We start from the raw sequence: 22,431 nt of genomic DNA, 5'->3' as shown, positions 1-22,431 counted from the left end.
GCCATTCAATGAGATCATGGCTGATCATCCAAATTCAGTACCCTGTCCCTGCCTTCTCCCCATATCCCTTGATCCCTTTAGCCTTAAGAAATATATCCAACTCCGTCTTGAATATATTTAATGAACTGGCCTCCACCGCCCTCTGTGGCAGAGAATTCCACAGGTTCACCACTCTCTGGGTGAAGAAATTCCTCCTCATTTCAGTCCTAAATGGCTCACCCCTTATCCTTAGACTATGACCCCTGGTTCTGGACTCCCCGGCCATCAGAAACATCCTTCCTGCATCTAGTTTGCCCAGGCCTGACAGAATTTTATAGGTTTCGATGAGATCCCCTCTCAATCTTCTAAACTCCAGTGAGTATAAGCCCAATCGACACAATCTCTCCTCATACGTCATTCCTGCCATCCCAGGTATCAGCCTGGTGAATCTTCGCTGCACTCCTTCCATGGCAAGAACGTCCTTCCTCAGGTAAGGCGACCAAAACTGCACACAATACTCAAGGTGCGGTCTCACCAAGGCCCTGTACAACTGTAGCAAGACATCCTTGTTCCTGTAGTCGAACCCTCTTGCTACGAAGGCCAACATACCATTTGCCTTCTTAACCGCCTGCTGCACCTGCATGCTTAACTTCAGCGACTGGTGCACAAGAACACCCAGGTCTCTTTGCACTTCCCCTTCTCCCAATCTATTGCCATTCAAATAATAATCTGCCTTCCTGTTTTTGCCACCAAAGTGGATAACCTCACATTTATCCACATTATAGTGCATTTGCCATGTTTCTGCCATGTTTCTGCCCAATCACCCAACCTGTCCAAATCGTACTGGAGTTTCACGACATCCTCCTCACAGCATACCCTCCCACCCAGCTTTGTGTCGTCTGCAAATTTGGAGATATTACATCCAATTCCCTCGTCCAGATCATTAATATATATTGTGAACAGCTGGGGTCCTAGGACCGATCCTTGCGGTACCCCACTAGTCACTGCCTGCCACTCGGAAAACGACCCGTTTATTCCAACTCTTTGCTTTCTGTCCGCCAACCAGTTCTCTATCCAAGTCAATACCTTGCCCCCAATCTCATGTGCCTTAATTTTGCACGCTAATCTCTTATGTGGGACCTTATCGAAAGCCTTCTGAAAATCCAAATACACCACAGCCACTGGTTCTCCCTTCTCTATTCTACCAGTTACATCCTCAAAAAATTCCAGTAGATTAGTCAAGCATGATTTACCTTTTGTAAATCCATGTTGACTTTGTCCGATCCTGTCACTGCTTTCCAAGTGCCCTGCTATTACATCTTTTATAATGGACTCTAGCATTTTCCCCACTACCGATGTCAGGCTTACCGGTCTATAATTCCACGCTTTTTCTCTACCACGTTTTTTGAATAGTGGGGTTACATTAGCTACCCTCCAATCCATGGGTACTGTTCCAGAGTCTATCGAGTTCTGAAAGATGACTAGCAATGCATGTACTATTTCTAGGGCCACTTCCTTAAGTACCCTGGGATGTAGATTATCAGGCCCTGGGGATTTATCGGCTTTCAGTCCCATCAATTTTCCTAACACCATTTCCCTACAAATACTGATTTCTTTCAGTTCCACCCTTTCATCAGACCCTATGTTCCCCAGCATCTCTGGGAGGTTATTTGTGTCCTCCTTTGTGAAGACAGAACCAAAGTATGTATTTAGTTGGTCTGCCATTTCTTTGTTCCCCATTATAAATTCCCCTGATTCTGACTGCAAGGGACCTATGCTTGACTTCACCAATCTTTTTCTCTTCACATATCTATAAAAGCTTTTACAGTCAGTTTTTATGTTCCCTGCAAGCTTACTCTCATATTCTATTTTCCCTTTCTTAATTAATCCCTTTGTCCTCCTTTGTTGAATCCTAAACTGTTCCCAATCCTCAGGATTATTGCTTTTTCTGGCCAATTTATATGTCCTCTCCTTGGATCTTATGCTATCCCTAATTTCCCTTGTTAGCCACGGTTGGGTCACCTTTTTTGTTTTATTTTTATGCCAAACTGGGATGAACAAATTCTGTAGCTCATCCATTCAGTCTTTGAATGTTTGCCATTGCCTATCCACCGTCAACCCTTTGAGTGCCATTCCCCAATCAATCCTACCCAACTCGCTCCTCAGACCATCGTAGTTTCCTTTATTTAAATTGAGGACCCTAGTCTTTGAGTCAACTACTTCATTCTCCATCTTAATGAAGAATTCGATCATATTATGATCGCTCCGACCCAAGGGGCCTCGTACAACAAGATTGCTAATTAATCCTTTCTCGTTACATAATACCCAGTCTAAGATGGCCTGATCTCTGGTTGGTTCCTCGACATATTGGTCCAGGAAACCATCTCGTAAACACTCCAGGAATTCCTCCTCCACAGTATTGTTACTAATTTGGTTAGCCCAATGTTTATGCAGATTAAAGTCACCCATGATGACTGCTGTGCCCTTATTGCACGCTTCTTTAATTTCCCTTTTAATGCCATCCCCAACCTCTGCCTTACTGTTTGGAGGTCTATATATCACTCCCACTAATGTTTTTTTCCCCTTAGTATTTCTCAATTCTACCCATACAGATTCCACATCATCAGAGCTAATATCCTTCATTACAATTGTGTTAATCCCTTCTTTAACCAGTAATGCTACCCCACCTCCCTTTCCTTTTTGCCTATCTTTCCTGAATATCGAATACCCCTGGATGTTGAGTTCCCAGCCTTGGCCATCCTTGAGCCACGTTTCCGTAATCCCAACCAAATCATATTCGTTTACCTCTATTTGCGCAGCCAATTCATCCACCTTATTACAAATGCTCCTCGCATTAAGACACAAAGCCTTCAGGCTTGTTTTTTTAACGCTCTTAGACCTATTAGAATTATTATTTACTGTGGCCATGTTTGATTTAAACCGTTGATTTCTCTGACTGCCACTTTTGTTTTTCTCCTTCCTATCTTTTGCTTTTATCCTTATTTCCCTTTCCTCTGTCTCCCTGCTCAGGTTCCCAACCCCCTGCCATTTTAGTTTAAACCCTTCCCCACTGCACTAGCAAACACTCCCCCTTGGACATCGGTTCCAGCCCTGCCCAGGTGCAAACCGTCCAGTTTGAACTGGTCCCACCTTCCCCAGAACCGGTTCCAATGTCCCAGGAACTTGAATCCCTCCCCCTGGCATCATTCCTCTAGCCACGTATTCATCTGAAGTATCCTTCTATTTCTACTCTGACTAGCACGTGGCACTGGTGGCAATCCTGAGATTACTACCTTTGAGGTCCTGTTTTTTAATTTATCTCCTAACTCCCTATATTCCACTTTTAGGACCTCATCCCGCTTTTTACCTATATCGTTGGTGCCTATATGCACCACGACAACTGGCTGTTCACCCTCCCCTTCCAAGATGTTCTGGGTGAACAGCCAGTTGTCGTGGTGCATATAGGCACCAACGATATAGGTAAAAAGCGGGATGAGGTCCTAAAAGCGGAATATAGGGAGTTAGGAGATAAATTAAAAAACAGGACCTCAAAGGTAACAGCAGTAACTGCACTTCAAAAGTAATAAATTGGCTGTGAATTGCTCCGATCCTGAGAAATGTGATAAGATGCTATATAGATGCAATCTTTCTTTTTAATCTTGGCCATTTCAAAAGGATGCTAAAGGCCACTGATATGTCAAGCAGATGCCTCATTCAGCAGGACCAATACCACCACCTCCTTTCCCAGTGAATGGCAACTAGCAGCATGATAATTTCCCCCACACTGTTAGATTTCCCAAAATGCAGGATGTGGTGACACCCTGGCTTGTCCCAGGCTACAGCTACTGGTAGTGCTGCCAGGCTGTCTTTCCACGCTGACAAAAACAGAAGAGGGACATAAATGAAAAGATAAAATTCTGGAAATACTCAGCAGGTCAGGCAGCATCTGTGGAATGCTATATAAATTATAATGCTGGCTTTTAAAGACACCTTCAAACAGTGCATGGATTGCTGTATACTGTGAGTGAAGTTTATATGGTTGAGTGTATGTCTGTGAGTAGATGGACAAGCCATGAGAACAGCATGATGGTACTAGCCCCAAGCTAGGGAAAGATTAAAACAGAGAGTAGGTGTTAAATGTACCAAAGCAAAATACTGCGGATGCTGGAAATCTGAAATAAAAACAGAAAATGCTGGAAATACTCAGCAGATCAGGCAGCATCTGTGGAGAGAGAAACAGAGTTAACGTTTCTGATGAAAGGTCATCGACCTGAAATGTTATCTCTGTTTCTCTCTCCACAGATGCTGCCTGACCTGAGGGCTTAAAGGTAGTTACTTAGACTGGCGAAAGGTGGGAAGTGGTGTTCGACAGGGATCAGTGCTGGGACCACTGTTGTTCACCAATTAGATAAATGATTTGGACTCAGGAATCAGAAGTATAATATCAAAATTTGCGGATGACACCAAATTGGGGGGTACAGTTAATACTGAGGAGGACTGTGACAAAATACAAGACGTTTACAAACATGCAGAATGGGTGTGTAAATGGCAAATGACTTTCAATATAGATAAGTGTGAGATGGTACAGATACACAAACCATTAAAAGTAGCAACACAGATTAACAAAGCTAAGAAAAGTATAAACAAAACATTGGGGTTCATTTCTAGAGATATAGAATTCAAAAATAGAGAAGTTATGTTAAACTTATACAGAACAGTTCTGGTCTCCATATTACAAAAATGATATAGAAGGCACTGGAGAAGGTGCAATAAAGATTTACAGGAAACTTTGGTTTATCTGGAGGTTGTCTGTCCGGAAACCTCGATCTACCGGCAGAAATCAGGAGCCGTTTTGTTAGGTTTTATTTCTTCTCGTGGCTTTGTTTTCAACAGTCGGGCTCTGGAAAGTCTCTCTGAAGCTGTTGCTAAGCTACAGAGACGCTTCCAAGGTATGGGCCGACTGTTTACAAGCTGTTGCTAAGCAACGGTGTTTGTTGTCAGATACGGAGATGAAAACCTCCGTATGCTTCAACATTAACTTTGTATGTCCGGCAGTTTTGATAGATCGGCAACAGCTCGGTCCCGTCGGTGCCGGATATAACAAAGTTTCCTGTACAAGGATGATACCTCAGGTCCTGCTCCCTGCTGATAGGCGAAGAAGACCTCCAAAAGACACCAAAAGAGCCTGGCTGGATATAGCTGCGGAGGTAGATGACTCCTCAGAGGAACCTCCAGCCTCTGAGGGTGCACTGGCAGCAGAACCAAGTGCACCCAGCACCAGTGCAGATACGCACACCTCGGTGGGTCTTGTGCGCCATAGAGTAGAGTTGTCACCTGGTGCCTCACAATTCACAAGTGAGCAAGAGCAGATGGCGTTGACAGGGACAGCAGTGGAGACTCCTCGCCGGAGGGCGCAGGATGCTCCCAGCTCAGCTGAACTGCATGCAGATGCTGAACCTTGGGGGGCCATCAAGAAAGAGTGTGATCTCGGAGGGGCAGCAACAATTCCATGAGGCTCTGGCATCTTTTGCAGCCGCGATGTGCAGAGAATGGAGGAGAATGGAGGAGTCCATCTCCAACATGAGCACCACCATGTCGCAGGCGATGGTGACGATGTGCTGTTCCATGGCAAGGATGGCCACCTGCATGGAGCAACTAATGCGCCAGTCACATGAGCACATGCTAGCTGTGGACAACAGATGACAGACGCTCATAGACCTCATCTCGAGGACGGATATAAGTGTAGACTTGGGCCTTCATCGCCCCACTGCTGTGCAGCAAGGTGCTCTCCAGCTCCTTGCTAGCAGGTGAGTGCAGGTGGCCCATGAGAAGGATGATGGTGAGAGGGGACATGGAAGTGGGGGCTCTTCACAAAGCACTCCCACTTCTTCCCCCATTGCCTCCCCCTCAGTCAGAGCCCCACATGCTTCCTCGGATCGCAATGGCCGAGTCTGCCCCTGCACAGTCACAGGAGGAGCAGACTTTGGAGGGGCCCTCAAAGGCTCCAAAATCCAGAGGACATCTGCCAAAAGTATCTGAGTCACAGCAGGATAGGGAGCAACCTGCCTCTACCTCTGCTGAAGCCACAGGTTGCACCTCGTAGGAGCACTCAGAAAAGAAAAATGATGCAAAAGTAGATACATGGGTGTATGAAAAAATCTTAGTGTTAAGTTTCAATTATTTTGATGACATATAAATGTTTTTCTTTGCACCACTTTCCGGTCTTGTCCATTATTGCCTGCAACCTTGGAAGTGGCTTTGTCTCTTGGAGTGCATGGTGAGACATTACTTAACCTCGAGCACTGCGGGTTTGGGTGAGAGGAATGGCTTGGTCATTGTAGGGATGCTTTATGATGTTGTTGGGAGAGGAACTTAGTACAGCATGTGGCAGCCATGTTGCTGCATTGGAGTAAGTTAAGTAAGTCTGGCCATGATGAGGCCATCCCGGGCCTCCTGAGCAGCAAATTGCGCTGCTGCTAATGCCATCTCCACCTCAGGTTCCTCCTTCCCCCTCTCCTTGTCTTCCACCTGCTCCTTCTCCTCCTCTGAAGAGGCTCTGCGCCTTGCTCCTCCTGCAGCTGCAATCCTCGCTGCTGCGCTATGTTGTGCAGCACGCAGCAACTGATGATTCTGGAGACCCTGGCTGGTGCATATCTAAGGGCCCCTCCAGATCTGTCAAGGCATCTGAAGCGCATCTTCAGCATACCTATTGCTTGCTCTATGACACATCTGGTGGAGATGTGGCTCTCATTATAACACTCCTTGACCTCAGAACTTGGCCTCCTCAGGGGTGTCATGAGCCATGTCTTTAGTGGATAGCCATTGCCTCCAAGCAGCCAGCCGGTAAGTCTGTTTGGAGGTGCAAAGAGCTGAGGGAGGGTGGATTGGCACAGCACAAAAGAGTCATGACAGCTGCCAGGGAATATGGCGCACACATGCATGATGATCTTTTTATGGTTGCAGACGAGCTGCACATTGAGGGAGTGGCAGCCATTGCGGTTCACAAACACTCCTGGGTGATGATGAGGGTGCCTTCATGACCACCTGTGCAGTTAATGACGCCCTGCACCTGTGGGCAGTCAGCCAGAGCTGCAAAGCCGAGCGCCCGCTCAGTAACACTGGCTTCATCAGTGGCAAAGTTGATATAATTGACTGACTTGTGAAATATGGCATTGGTCACCTGGGTGATGCATCTGTGGGCAGCCGACTGCGAGATCCCGCAAATGTCTGCTGCAGATTCCTGGAAGGAGCCTGAGGCGAAGAAGTTGAGGGCGGTGGTGACTTTGACAGCCACTGGTAAAGCATGTCCACTAGGTCCTCTGGGCAGCAGGTCTAGTTCCAGCAAGCTGAAAATGTCTGTGATGACCTGGCGCGATAGCCTGAGCCTCCTAAAGCACTGCTGTTCAGTCATGTTGAGGAAGCTTATCCTCTGCCTGCATACCCTGTGCTGGGGTATCGCCAAAAGGCGTGCTGCAGCCCTATGCTGATCCCCTCTCTCTTGTGGAGCATCAGGTCATTGAGGAGAAGGTTGCTATTGCTACTGCTAGTGTTATTAGTGGTGGTGCTCATCTTGGTCTGATTCTGAGGACCAAGGTGAGACAGTATAAGCGGCACCCATGCTGATGTAGTAGATGGCAGGTAAAGTGGAGATCAGAGGGCCAATCCTTCAATGTTGTGATGCTGAATAGCAATGTGGTGAGAGTGGCTTCCGAGGTTTCAGAAATGACCTGCAAACTTCTGACACCCAAATCTGTGCACAAAATGGAGTGAACAGGAGCCTTTCCATGAGGCAAGTAATGAGGTGTAATGTTGCAGTATTTATGTGCTTTTCCCAGCTCGCAATGAATGAACTTGCCAATGGCCACTGAGCTTCCACCTCCTCTTCACAGGCGAGGTACCCAAGCTGCGCGAATCCCATGTTCCTGCAGTAAAAGTCAAAAGCTGGCATTAAAAACCCTCTTAAGGGTCTCTCAGCAAGCAGTTAATGACTTCAGTGAGGTCGCCCACCTCTGTCACCTTCAAAGCCACCCGAGTTAAATACGCGAGGTGGCGGGATGACGGCGAGTTCCCAATGCACTCACTATTTCTGGGATTTTTACTGCCCACCCTCCCCCAAACCCGCACGCTCGGCAACGGGAAAATCCCGGCCCAAGTGTATTGCTGAGATACGCTACGTCAGCACAGTTCCTAAGAAGTCCTAGATCCTCTGGTCCAGGGGTTCTCAACCGGGGGTCCACATCCCCCTAGGGGTCCGTGAGAAGATTTGAAGGGGTCTGCCAAAAACAAGTGCTGTGCAATACTTTCCCCGGCAGAGTCGAATCTGAGCAATTTATAATTAATAACACACTCAGATGAGATGCAGTTGGAATGGTTCACACGAGCAAAGTTTGGATTGAACTTTGAAAGGATAGGATAAGCGAAAGCTTTGGGACATAACGGTTCTTTTGGATGGCTGAGACTGCCGACGTTTTACTACGTTAAAGACACTATATGACCTAAGAAAATGACTAGGCACTTGGTTTAAGCGTTAAACAAAGCTTTAATCAATTGTTTTACAACATGGAGGTCTAGTTGTGTCCTTCACTAGTTCCTGTTAAGAATGTCCTGCGCAAGCTGGGCCCGTGCCCGAGTATTTATACTCTCCCTGGACAGCGCCACCCACAGGCCGCTCAGTATTATTTCATAAGTCTTTCTTTCATGAATGACTGATTCATGTCACTATATAAATGCAAGTTGTTGTTGTTGTATTTCTGTAGGAAATCCCAGAAAATAATCTTTTTCATTATTTAAAGTCATTTCTTTGATCACTTCTGAGTTTTTCAGTGACAGCAAGACAGTTAATTCTACAATGGACATTGAATTATAAAAACGTTCGGTCTTCAAACTTAATTTTCTGTGAAAAATAAATAAATAAACATGCTTCAGTGTCTGTATTACCTTACATCAGTGGTAAGTCAAAAGCACTCACATAAGGTATATTTAAATATAAATAATTATTCTCTGTTGTAGCTGATGAATGCTTAGAGAGCATCAGTAGCAAATTGGATTATAGTTCAAGAACTGGAATCTTGGTGAAAAAGATTGACAGACTAAAGTAAAGTGACTGGAATGGAGAAACACAGTAGGTACATGGGAGGGGGGGGGGGAATTATAATTTTAGATGCAGGTAGTCCTGTCAGATAGTCGAGAGAAAAGAACAATGAGCAGTCACACAGTATGAAAGAAGATGTGAGCTGTCTGTTCAAGGGCACAGCGTTAAATGGAACTTGAGCCTGCAGCAGTTTTGGGAACGAATGCTCATTGCACCTTAAAAAAAAGTTCAGATATTTTCCAATTATGCCATGCCTTTGGTCTCTCTCTTTTCTCCCCATCACTCCTGAAGATTGTGACTCGTGCATTAGCATCATTCAGTAGGCACCAGCAGTTCACTGTCTCACCCCCTAAATGTCTATTCTTCATGTGTGAACCCTAGGGTGTGAATGTTGGCAGGCTATTTAACCATGGAGGGTATGGCAGATGAGCTTGACCCTGCCCTCAGCTGATGTGTACTTTTAACATGAGTCAATGGATAAGATTCTCACTGCTCTGTTTTACACTGACATTGTCGTTATAGTGTAAATGCAGGCTGAAATTCCAGTGGAGCAAACTGCTTCCCAAGGTATAAAATTTCAGTGATCTAAATTACTTAATGTTAGCTCCTAGTCTATGGAATTCTTGATCCCAGCCACAACACTTGAATACAAGCACCTGATTGAAACATAAAAGGCTGCTCAGTGATCTCTAAAACAGCTTCATTTCACCTCTCTTGTACAACTTGTTTTTGTTCAATGTTTTCTTTTGTTATTGTTGAGGTTTAATCGCTGAATGAACGGTTTAGTGGGCTTTGAGTCAAACATCTGCAAATTGCCTGTTTTATCTGCAGTTTATAGAGCCCCTAATCCCTGCATAATCCTAATCCAAGCATAATGTTTCTTGGCATACTGTAAGGATCCAACACTAGTTCAAATGAAATATTGAAGAAGTGGTCAGTTACTCCCCTTTTTATATGTAAAAAGTATTTGACTAAGCAACAGAAATCTGTTACCTGGCTAGACTGGATTCTTTTAGGCCCAGGATTCATTCTTTGTGCATTTTTAAGTGTTAAACGTGTAAGGAAGGGACTGGCAGCATGGCCCGGTGATTCGATAACTGGTGCTATCTATGGATTAGAGGCACTGCCTTTGGACCTTTGCCTGAACCCATTTAACTCATCATCTGTCTGCTCCAGTTTAATAACCTTTCCTTTGTTTATAAGTGATGTAAAACCTTGTTTTAGTTACTTGTCATCATATGATCCGACACCTCATCTATCTCTACCAGAGATTACTGGCCATAAAGTAATAAAACCAGGCTTATCAGTTATTCGCTGTACGAGCATAGGCACAGTTTATTGCTTCTACAGATCTCACTAGTCTTGGGACTGTTATAGGCAGGGCGCCTTACACATTTTCTTTCAATTTCAATTTTATTTTTTTAGACAGGTGCAAGCAAGTGAGTGGCGGTGTCAATCTGATAGATTCAGGAGGTCTGGCTGATTTACCCTTAAAACCCCTGAGAAGATGGCAGGTAAGAAACTGATCTAGAAAATGAATTTTTAAAAAATCCCAAATCTTTGATGCCAGTATTTTGTAATAATGCTTTGTGGCCTGGAAAAACCCCACTGTTGCAAATCCCCCCTGACTGTCCACCTTTCCCCTCCCCTGGAGATCAGTGATTCTCAATCTATTGTATTTCAAGAAGAAGCTGCTGTAGACTTTAAACTATCAGCCTTGGGCACTTTGGTGCACGAGCCAGCCTTATGCCTTAACTACTGTGCAGTGAGAAATTGGTTACCTGTTACTTTCAGACAGACTGTAAATCCCTTTTGACAAAAGTGCTTAATGCAGCCAATATGTCAATATGATGATACAGGCCAAACCTACTGTAAAATTCCAAAGGATTCTGTTTGTTGCTGATAGTTTGCTTTGAAGGGGAGGTTGGCTGGGTTTCTTTGATGCAGTTCCAAACCTTCTTGAACTTGGCCTTTAGAAATAAGCCTCACAATTTAAAGCTGTGTCAAAGCTCTGAAAACTGTCATATCAGAGCAGAGAAGAAATGTTTCTATCTGATTTGGTCTTTGAAATGTTATTTGTTATGGCTCTTGTCTTGAAGGCTACTTACTGGACCCTGGCCATCTTTCTGTCCCTGATTGTCAGTACAATTGCTTCATCCCAAGAGGAGAACTGGTTTCCAGTAAATAACCCACGCTCCAGAGAGATACTAGCCCAGGACAAGAAAGTTCCCTTGAGTAGGACTTCAGTGGAGAGCCAGGGACCATTGGAGAGTCAAGGATCCCTCGAGAGTAAGACTGATGAGAGCAGGGAATTGCCAACACAATCTGTCTGGGGTGCTGCCTATTGTAAGTACGGTATATTGATCATAAAACAGTAATGAGGAAAGGAATTAATATTTGAATTGATGGAAGCAGCTTTTAAAAACCAAATTTAATTTATTTAACCCCACTTTACATCCTCTTGCATTACATGCCATTTCCTAGGAGAGAGGGCAATCAACTTGAACTCAGACTGTCACCTGTGCTGCTCTGTAATCACCTGCTGGGAGGTGCACAAAAATATATTTGACCTGTGGCTAACTTTCCCTTATAAGAAGAAAACGCTTTCCCTTCACTGGGCATAGCCTTTCCCTCCTCCAGGTAGTTTGGCTTGAATTGGGAACTCACCATATGAAGAATCATGGGCATGAACTGACGTCCGACCATTCATTGATCATGGTGGTGCATCAAGTACTTCCAGGTCAGGAATGGCACGGGTTATTTGCAGGATAAAACTCTGCTGTGCCGAGGTAACATTCTTTTACCTCAGCCTCAAAATGGCACCCTCACTGGTGAATTTTTCCATTTTGCACATCATCCATTGCAGTGTGACCTGGCTGACAGGAGTGTTTACTCGGTATAAATTAGTGCCAAACAATGGAGTCTTGGGTTGTGAACTCACATGTCTTGGAGCTGGGTTGATCCTGATTTTAATTCGTTTTAGTTAGGATCCCTGCAGCGAGGAGAGAGCATTGTTTTCATCTGCTCTCTCTGGGCTGGATTCAAACGGGGTGAAAAAGTGTTCTAATTTGCCTCATCATGCTTTCATCAGTGATTCAGTTTCCTAAACTGTTGGTCCCATTTTCTACAGGCTTGTGTGTTTCTTTATATTTGAGGCTATTTCTTGTATTTTCAAAATAAGGCTGCGGCAGTCTTAACTCAATTCCGGACACCCATAATTTGACACCAAGAGCAGCAATGGGGGAAAAATTCGGTTGCTTTGCACCTAGCGCCCAGGCACGGTGCCACTAACACCTCCCGTGAAATTAAGCGGCAGGTTAGTGGTGGCGGTAGCCGGTAATGCCCCGCGGTGCTGCGCCTCCAGCGATGACATTATTGCTGTGCGCAGCGCTCCGGCCGCAAACTTTGCTCGCACCCCCTGACCTACCGCCGGATGTGTTTGCGGCCAGAGCGGCGCAAATTAAAGGGCAGGTACCGGGCGGCCATTTTTTTTGGGGCCGCCTGCCAGCACCTGCCCTCTCTCGCCTCCTCCTGCGGGGTGCCAGCCGCGATTGGTCAGCCCGGCACTCCTCTTGAGTGCCGGGCTCTTTTGCCAGCACCCCACTCCCCAGTGGTCCAGCGGGGCCCCGGTGCACACTGCGCTAGGCCCCACCCCTTTAATCAGATGAGGGAGGCCTGTAGCACCGCGGCGCTGCTGCACGTAGCGGCGTGATATTGAATGGGAGCGCCCCGAGGGGGAGGGGGAGCGCTTCCAGTAGCGCCCCGTCTCCTGCTTGGGGCGCTACCATTCAATTTCTGGCATGGGGGGTGCTAACCTTTTTGGGGCGCTAAAAGTAGCAAAGTTAGCACCCCAAAGGGGAGTGGCCGAATTTTTCCCCCCAATATGTTTAGAGAGAGAGAGAAAAGGCCATTCATAACATCAAGTCCTCTCAATCGATGAGGCCATATGTAATTATTCTGTCATGGGGGACAGTTTTCACTGCTATCATCTGGCGCTAATGGGGCAATAACAGCTTCAAAATGGGGTCAGTAACTTTATCGCCCCATTAACACCCACGAAGAGGCAGGTGACAATATGAAAGATGGCTACCACTGGGTGCCCATAGCACCCGCCTGTCTCAGGTGGTAGCCCCTTCTTATTGTGCAATTGGGGTCCTTGGACCACAAATTCTATTTTAGGTCGGAATGCGTCGGAGCGTGCGCCATGAAACTCCAACCCGTTCAATGGGCAATTGGAGCTGAAGAGACCGAGTCAAGGTTGGAATTATTTTTATGGGGCCCAGAGGAGCCCACAAAAATAATCTGGGCCGCCGCCTCCGCCGCCCCGGGAACCCCACCCTCCCTGATTGTGACCTCCCTCCTCCCTCCCGCATCTACCTTGCTGGCGACTGGGATGGACCGATAGTGGGAGGCCGCAACCCAGCAAGCTGTATCGGGAAACCCATTTGGCATCTTGCAGCTCGCCAGCACGTTGTTAATGAGGCCGGTGCCTCAAAATCACGGTCGTCTTTTCGCCGCAGGTACGGGCAATTGGGGGACTGACCGACCAGCTGGTGTGCTCTGCTGGTCGGTCAGTCCCCCAAAAATCAAAATCTACCCCACTGACTCTCCCTCTCAGCTGTGGCGCAGTTGGTGGCACACTCGCCCCTGAGTCAGAAGGTTGTGGGTTCAAGTCCCACTCCAGGGACTTGAGCACAGAAATCTAGGCTGACGCTCCAGTGCAGTGCTGAGGGAGCGCTGCACTGTCAGAGATGCCGTCTTTCGGATGAGACGTTAAACCGAGGCCCCGTCTGCTCTCTCAGGTGGACGTAAAAGATCCCGTGGCACTATTTCGAAGAAGAGCAGGGGAGTTATCCCCGGTGTCCTGGCCAATATTTATCCCTCAATCAACATAACAAAAACAGATTATTTGGTCATTATCACATTGCTGTTTGCGGGAGCTTGCTGTGCGTAAATTGGCTATAAAGCGCTTTGAGATGTCTGGTGGTCGTGAAAGGTGCTATATAAATGCAAGTCTGTCTTTCTTTTCCCTCACTACCACCAGTTGTTGACCCTCTACTTTAAGGAACACTAAATTTCTTCCCCTAGCTTCCCCCTAAAAGATCAAACAGTGCTGTTAAAATCTCTCTGATCATCAATCGCTCCCCCTCCCCCCCCCCCCCCACCTCGCCCAACAGATAATAATCCAGCTCCCTTTTAAACGTGCCAATTCACCCTGAATGTACTGCCTTTTCTGGGAGTCAGCTCCGCGTGCCCACTAGCTTGTGGGGATAAAGGTCTCTTCTACTCTCTCATTTTACTGGAGCTTGTTAATTTTGCACTTGTGTCCTCTAGTCTTGTACTCATTATCTAAGTTAAATAGTTTATTTACTTCAACCTTATCTATACCTTTTATTTTTTTATTTTACTTTTTATTGTTTTAAAACCTTATATTGTGTTTTTCCTCCCGTCTTCTTTTCTCCAGTGAAAAGAAATTTAGTCACTTTCTTTATAACTTGGTTCTGTAGGACCCAGAAACATCCCAGTCAGGCGCCATCTAGTGATCTCCATTTAGACCCTGACTTATCCTCAAACCTTGCTGACTGCTCACCATCATACCCTGTGCTCTCGAGATGTTCATTTATAACATCCCATAATATTGCCTGAAGCATTTTCTCCTTTTCTGTTTTTCTTTGGCTGTTCTATTTTTATGCATGGTTTCCCAATCAATTACTCTAAGGGGGAAAAAATTGGGTTGCTTTGTGCCTCCCGTTAGCACCCTGGAGCGGCGCTGCTAACGCCTCCCATGAAATTCAGCGGGTGGTTAGCAGCGCCGGTAGTGCCCCCCCGCAGCGCTGTGCCTCTGGCAATGACGTCATCGCCATGCGCAGTGCCCCGCTCGCGCCCCGGTCACAAACTTCGGTTGCGCCCCCTGACCTATCGGCGGACGATATGCCCGACAGGGTCAGGCTGGCATTTTTGCAGCCGCAGCGGCGGTATTTAAAGTGGCAGGTATCAAGCGGCCATTTTTTTCTGGCCGCCTGCCAGCACCTGCCTCCTTCCCCTCTTTCATTCTGGGTGCTGGCCGCGATCGCTCAGCCCGGCACTCCTCTTGAGTGCCGGGCTGCTTTCCCAGCACCCCGCTCCCCGGTGGTCCAGCAGGGCCCCAGTGCGTGCTGCACTAGGCCCCTCCCCTTTAATCTGGGGAAGGAGGCCTGCAATAGCGCGGCACTACGTGCCGACACGCGTGGCGCTATTGCACATAGCGCCATGATATTCACTGGTAGCGCCCCAGGAAGGAGGGGGAGCACTTCCAGTAGCACCCCGCCTCCTGCTTGGGGCGCTACCACTGAATTTACGGTGCATGGGCACAAACTTTTTCGGGGCACTAAAAGTAGCACCCCGATGAAGTTAGCGCCACCGAATTTATCCCCCTAAGACTCTTAGGGAGATCGTCAGTCCTTTGTGGGAAATGCCACGTCAGTGGAGCAGGGGGTTACTTTTTGAGACTGGGCAAAAGCACATTGAAAGTGTGTTGTAAAAGATGCTTTGTTCAGCATCCCAAACTGAAAGTGCTAAATCCAATACAGACTGCGAATAGCAGAAAAACATACAAATTCCCAGCGTCGACCACCTTTTATTGTTAAAGATCTGAAAGGTAACTTGAAATTTATAAGAGAAGAAAGAAGACTGATTTGACCTTTCTGTGGTGATGGAAAGCAGGTGGGGTTTACAACGTGCGGGGTGTATAACCTGCACACTATGCTCTGTTGTACCTTCTGTAAATGGAGGCGTTTTGGATGACACAATTACATTTTACCGACAGTCACACCGAATCAGAAACTTCAGCACAGGAGCTTGTGTCTAGCACCAGCACTGTACTAAAATCAGAGGGAGAGCCACCCCTCGGCTGCTGCTGCATGCCTCATAGAAACGGGCTTAGAGCACCATTTGCAGAGACCCAAGAGCAGGTTGGGCGTCTGCCCTCTTAGCCAATGAGAGAGGAGATAAACAAAAACCATTGAAAATAAATTGAGCAAAATTAGCACAGAAGAAGATTTAGCATGATGTGAGGTGAATATACCCACAGCAGTCAGCAGGGCAGTGCTTGAGTTTACGTTTAAAACAGGCAATTTGTGACTGTTCCAAAAATTAAATTTTTTTGTGTGGGGACACCATCAATTGTAGTGGAGATCCCGGGGTCTGAGTTTTCACGAGAATCCAGCACAATTCTATTTTAGTTACTGTTGCAGTGGAATTGGTTTGCAAAGTACCGCATCATCTAAACAAACTCAACTGTGTAATGTGCATCCATACTGTACTTTCAAATGAAGAGAAGCCAAGGTCTCTGTACTAATTTGCTATTCTACCTTCTACAGACGAGAGTGCAACTTCAGACAGACCTGGAGAGCTTGCAGAGGATCTGCGAAGCCGCTATGAGCGATCTCCAGGGGGTTCACATCAAGGCATGAAACCATCACGCAGAAATAGGCAGCGAGGATCCAGGAAATCGAACAAGGGCAATCAAGGATGCCATATCAATAGCCTGAAGGTCAAAGTTGGAGACCTGGGGCATGGGTATAAATCAGATGAGATTGTACTCTTCAAATATTGCAGTGGAAATTGCCCACGTTCACGATCAAACTATGACCTAACATTGTCCAAACTGCTGAAACAAAATGGGATCATTTCTGGTAGTAATGAAAAGGTGATCAGTCACCCATGCTGCAGACCAAGCAAGTATGAAGATGTAACCTTTCTGGATGTGCAAAACCAGTGGCAGAGAGTCAAGAGGCTCTCTGCAGCTGAATGCATGTGTATGGGATGATGGACTACATCATCAGGGACTATGCATTTGCTTTGAGGTAAAGGAACTGTGTACCAGGGCAAGGTACCAAGGCTGTACAACACTCTCTTTTGGAGATAACAAGATGGCGCCTACATTTGGGCATTTGGAGGGGTGGGGGTGGGGGTGGGGTCTGTACTTCAAGTTGATTGAAACAAAGGGGTAACTGGTTTGAATGAGTTGGACCATAAACCAGACTTAGTTCTGGCCTGTGCTGCTCCTTTTTTGAAAGTTCTAAATCAACCAAAGGGAATCTGATATGGAATCTGTTTTCTGGTCTAAAGGTAAACAGTGACTTGGGGCTTTCAACAGTTCAGGAGTACATGGCATCCCTCAGGTGAAAACACTGCCAAGAGTTCTCCGTGTTAGGATGACAGGAATGCACCTGGATTTTTTTGTTGTTGAGAGGAATACAACAAGTTTTATATTGTCTGGAGTTATTGTGACAAAAAAGCTTTCTGCAAAGAATTTTTGTTGGAAGAATGACATGGGGCTCTTCGAAAATAAACATATCAATGTAGAGCTTTCCAAAAGGAATATGCAAAGACACACTAAAGATACATGGAGGTTGTAAAGAGTTCTTCACAAGAAATGACATGGAATTATCCTCAAGGAAAGCATATTTTTATAACAAATATCTTATAGTCAAAAACATTCGCTTCTTCAACAAGGTTTCTCAAAGTAATCCCAAGAATGGAGCTGAGGAGGAGGCCTCAATTTTAGCTGCAAAGAACAAAATGACTTTAGCTAAATGAATGCCCAACACTTACCTTAATGGCATGCATTGAGCGTTGAAAATGGAGAAAGCACAATTACCTCTATGAAACTGTGCTGAACTCTTAAAAAGAAGATTCTGCAGGGCTCTCAAAGTTCTTTCTGAGGAAAAACACATGAAATTGTAAAAATACAACAGCAGGAGTTCCCGGAATGGAGCGTATGGCATTACCTCAGAGGAACAGAGAATGTTCCTGAGCAGTGGTTTCCCCATCTTTAGCCTGTAGTTTGGATCCATCTCTTGTGTGCTCATCTGTAGCCAGTACTATTCCTTTTAACAAGAGTGGAAGTATATGCATGTGTGCATATGTATGTATTTATACTACATACTAAATTTACCAAAGCTCCCTTGTTGGTTTCTTTTGTTTCTTTGCTCCTCTCCCACCAGCTTAAGAGGTTGGAGATCCTGTTAATTCTCCAAAAGTATCCAAAGACCTCACTGTGCAGGTGCAAAACCAGGATTGTTCTCCATCCAAGCGGTAGAGTATGGTTCGTTCAGGCTCATTTTATACAGGGATCATTAAGAAGAATGCATATGACACTATAACATTGCATCTCATGCATTGTCAGGAGATATGCACCTTAATGTAGTTCACTCTTGCTTAGCGTCCGTCCGACATTATATTAACTGTATAGCTGCTTTTCAATGCAATGACGATCTACCTTGTCAAAGAATAGGTATGGTAAATATATTACAAGGTATGCAATGTAGATAGAATCAAAGAGGGGGTCAACTGGTACCAGAAGTTACCAAGTAACTGAAAAGCAACATTGGTTTTTGCCAGGGTCATTTCCCTTTCAAGTTATATTATTGTGTGCATATGGAAACGCCAATAAGTTTTAATTCGAAGAGAGAAAAGTACTTCTATAGACTGCCACTGCATCAAATTAAAACAGCTGGTAAAAATATTTAAGAAAATATTGTTGTAAAATATTACTACACTGACTAGTGTTCTGGTACTTTGTAGTGGATTACAGAAGGACCTAAATCTGTCATCTGCCCTCTTTCATCAAACACTGCAGGTAATAATGTACACGTGCTTTTTCAACCAACAATCATTTTGTCACATCCCTTATGACAAATTGTCAAATTTGCTTTCAAGTACGATTGGAGAAAGCTAGCCTAATATGAAAAGGGAAAGGATTCATATAACTAAGGGTTTAAATCAATTTTATTAATGGCTAATGCTTATTATCTGCTTAAGAAGGCTGCTATGGGTTTCAAGTGTCCATTTAATTTGCAGTAGAGTTTCTAACATATAACTCTTGCTTCATTCACCATTAATGAGCCACATGCAGGAACAGAGCCAGTTTGGGGATTTATGTTTATGGGACAACCAGAATGCTATAGATACTATATTAAGCTACAACATTATTCTACTATACTCAATGTCTGTACTGCTCACCCTGAAATTTTTGACCTTTGATCCTTCTCTTGGCCTATTCTCACCACACACCTTTCTTCGGGCCTTCTCCAAATTCACAACCACTGGCCTATTTTGAGCTCCTATAGTTCAGCTGATGTATGCTAACCACAACATCTTCCAAAGGGGCATTTTAACCTCAGAGCCTTCCTTTGTCATATTCTTTGGACATGCTGAAAATTCAACATTTTTGGGTGGGACGGGTAGCCAAAGAAATTGAAAACTTACTCACAATCAATTGGTGTTGAGCTTTAACTAAGTCCCAGAAGTTTCCCCAATTATGCCTCACTTTATTTATTGCCTCAGTCTATTCCTATTACTCCCTATCTTCTTGTTTTTTTTCTTTTGCACTTGGATCTCACACCTTCCCCTGACCTCTGCTGTAGTCACACATTCTCGCTGTATTTCTATTTAAAGCTACATTGACTCAACTCTCTTGCAAAATACCAGCAGGTTACAACGTGACCCTTGAAACTAACAGTTAATGTAATTGTTCTAACCTCACAGTGTATGTTATAAACCATGACAGTACGGTGAAGTTCAATCAGCTGTCATACAGTACACTGCTTTTGTGGATTACCACTCTTACTGTATTCTACAAGAAGCTATACATTATATAAAAAAAATGAGTTATGGCAAGATTTCCCCCCCCCCTTTGTGTTAACACAGATGGTGTTTTAGTTGATCCCTTTTAGAGAGACAGTGCTCTGTTAGTTTCCTGAAGCTTTACTTTATGATCAAAAACCTAAATCAAAGGCTCCAGGTTTGAATGGCTCACATCCAAGAAAGTTGTTTTTCAAAAAGAGCAAAGGTATGCCCTTTTGGAAAGTCTCAGAGTTCAACATGCACAAAAGATAGATCACAAATAGAAGTAATGGCTATTACATTTAGCCTTTTCACCTATAGGCCTGGAATACAATCTTCCCCTTTATTGCTTAGGTGTAGGGTTCACAGTGAAATGAATCAGTCTGAACCTAGCTCCCGGTGGATATTATACCACATCACCTAACTGCTCTGATTTCTCTCCCTTTAAAAGATCTTGGGGGAAAAATTCAGTATCGCCCCGTTTGGGGCGCCATTATCGGCCGTGTGCAAAGTTTAGCGCCTGGCGCTAATTATCGCCTCCGACAGCAAACTTGGCTTTTATCGCCCCTGGAGGTGATTGGAGCGCTAAATCAGGCACTTCACACCTGTCTTAAGGCGCAAAGGCCAAGGAGCGAGGCGCTACCTCAGAGCGCTGATGAAGCAAGGAAGGGCAAATCAAAATAAACCTGCAAAGTGCTGCTCAGTACTCAAAACTCCTTCACACAGCGTTGAATCTCTCCAGAAGTCTCTCTCTCTCTCTCAGAATGCGTGGTGCAAAAATGTCACCAACAAAAAAAGGCAGGAAGCGGTCGCCTTTAAATAGCGCTCCCCCAGTCCCTTTCTGACAGCATAACGCTCCCCTCAACCTGTCGTTGCTAGCGGCAGACGGTAAGGCAGGGGGCGCCACTCAATATCCGGTCCGGGGCGCTAACGGGGCGTTGCGCACTCGACTGATGTCACAATCTGCCGGCGCAGGAGATCGTGGCGGTAGTGTTTAGCGCTGCCGCAAAATGTCTAGTTAATTTTGCGAGCGGTGCAAACATCGCCGCGCCCGGGCGCTAATTGCTTTGCGCCCCATTAGCGCCCTCTTAAGGCACTAATGGGAGGCGCAAACAACTGAATTTTTCCCCCCTTATTTCTGTGGGATGGCTGGTGTGGGAAATGGAATCTTTTCCTATGAGGCTGGGCTGGAGTAGAGACAAATAATTGGCAGCAGCCTATCAGGAGTTCTAAACTGCATTAAACCTTCACTGAGTGTGTTAATACTAACACTGGGATCAAACAGGGAAAATATTTTGTTCTTTATTAATTTGTCCTTTACATAACTTCTTACTGCCCATCAGGAAAATCATTGGCAGGTCAGTTTCCCTCCGAGAGATTTATACTTTCTGAAGTCATGTGAGAGTCAGATGATACTCTCTTACTTTCATCCACAGAACCAGTCTTCAGTGCCCTTTTCTCCCCAGCAGGCCTCACTATTGCTTGACAATGGGAAAATTCCTACGATTCTTTTTTACTCCATTAATTCCAGCTTGTGAAGCTTTGGCATTCTACCCTTGTTGGATACATTTTCGCCACTGAAAACGAATCTTTGGCATTGCTGTGTGCAGCCAGATCTAAAAATAAAGACAGACACTCCGCATCTAGCAGTGAAGGTTGCAGCAGTCAGTCATAGGATCAATCCGTTTCAAGAACACTGGCTGAGATGGATTGCACATCATCTCTTCCCAGGGAATAAGACATTTGGGAAGATCTCCTCTGTTTCTATATGTAACAAAATTATAAACCCATTTAAAAACCTGGTTTATGATTTTGTTGCACATAGCAGAGAGAGGAAATCTTTCCCTATAGATCCCTTCAATGATTTGGTAGTTTTGTAATCTTGTCGAGATTGATGACAGGGCCTAGAAGACAGTTGCTCATTTCATTTAGGGTTAATCCCATCAACAAGCAATGCATCTTTTAGATGGACTGTGGAATGTATATCTTTGTTATAAACTGGTTGGTCAGCAACCAACAAATAAATTACCTGATCTACAGTCAGTTTAGGGGGCAGCATAGGAGAGCTTTTGTAGCCTCTGTAGTAAAGTAGCCATGTGGGATAATCCTCATGCTTTTACCAAACACCATTATTAACTTCCAACACAATACTGCTTTCTGCACATTGGTCCTTAATGCAAGCCTGAATATTAACTTACTCTTTTTTTTTGGCACTATTGTGGCGTGGTTCTAAGGGACAAGGAGAATGAGTGAATGAGCAAGATAGCAACAACAACTAGCATTTACTTAGCGCCTTTAATGTAGTAAAACATCCCAAGGCGCATCACAGGAGCGTTATCAAACAAAATTTGACACCGAGCTATTATTAGGGCAGATGTAGGTTTTAAAGGAGTGTCTTAAAGGAGGAGAGAGAGGTGGAGAAATTTAGGGATGGAATTCCAGAGCTTAGGGCCTACTCAACTGAAAGCACGGCCGCCAGTGGCGGAGTGATTAAAATCGATGGTATGGTCCTCTTCGTATTTTGAATGTAGTTAATAGTTAACCTTGCTCCCACATTTTTTCCACATTTATGACTATGATTTGGAGTGTTTTATGTTATTAATTTTCAAATTATTTCCTCTGCCGTGAAAGTGTCACCTATGGTGCAGGTTGCATAGTCAAAAAGAAATGGAGACTGGTCTGTAGGTGAAGCTTTTATGCAGTGTGAGAATGGGAAAAGAAAGAATAGCTTGCATTTATCTAGTGCCTTATCC

At 45.1% G+C, this 22,431-nt stretch overlaps 1 protein-coding gene across 1 annotated transcript in view; it reads left to right on the top strand.

Annotated features, from left to right (window-relative positions):
- LOC147122260 (uncharacterized) overlaps window positions 1-20,494 on the top strand; it is a 92,275-nt gene extending 71,781 nt beyond the window's left edge. Inside the window, exons 2-4 of the mRNA XM_085983186.1 lie at window positions 10,496-10,584; window positions 11,170-11,416; window positions 16,429-20,494. Of these exons, the coding sequence (XP_085839312.1) occupies window positions 10,496-10,584; window positions 11,170-11,416; window positions 16,429-16,877 (785 nt within the window). The 3' untranslated portion in view covers window positions 16,878-20,494. The remainder of the gene's footprint in view (window positions 1-10,495; window positions 10,585-11,169; window positions 11,417-16,428) is intronic.
- Window positions 20,495-22,431: the final 1,937 nt, after the last annotated feature.

The sequence above is a fragment of the Somniosus microcephalus genome, chromosome 3 (assembly GCF_052327205.1).
Source record: "Somniosus microcephalus isolate GS21.2 chromosome 3, FLI_Smic_1.0, whole genome shotgun sequence".
Taxonomy (NCBI): Eukaryota; Metazoa; Chordata; class Chondrichthyes; order Squaliformes; family Somniosidae; genus Somniosus; species Somniosus microcephalus.
This window is presented reverse-complemented; position numbering and strand designations above follow the sequence as displayed.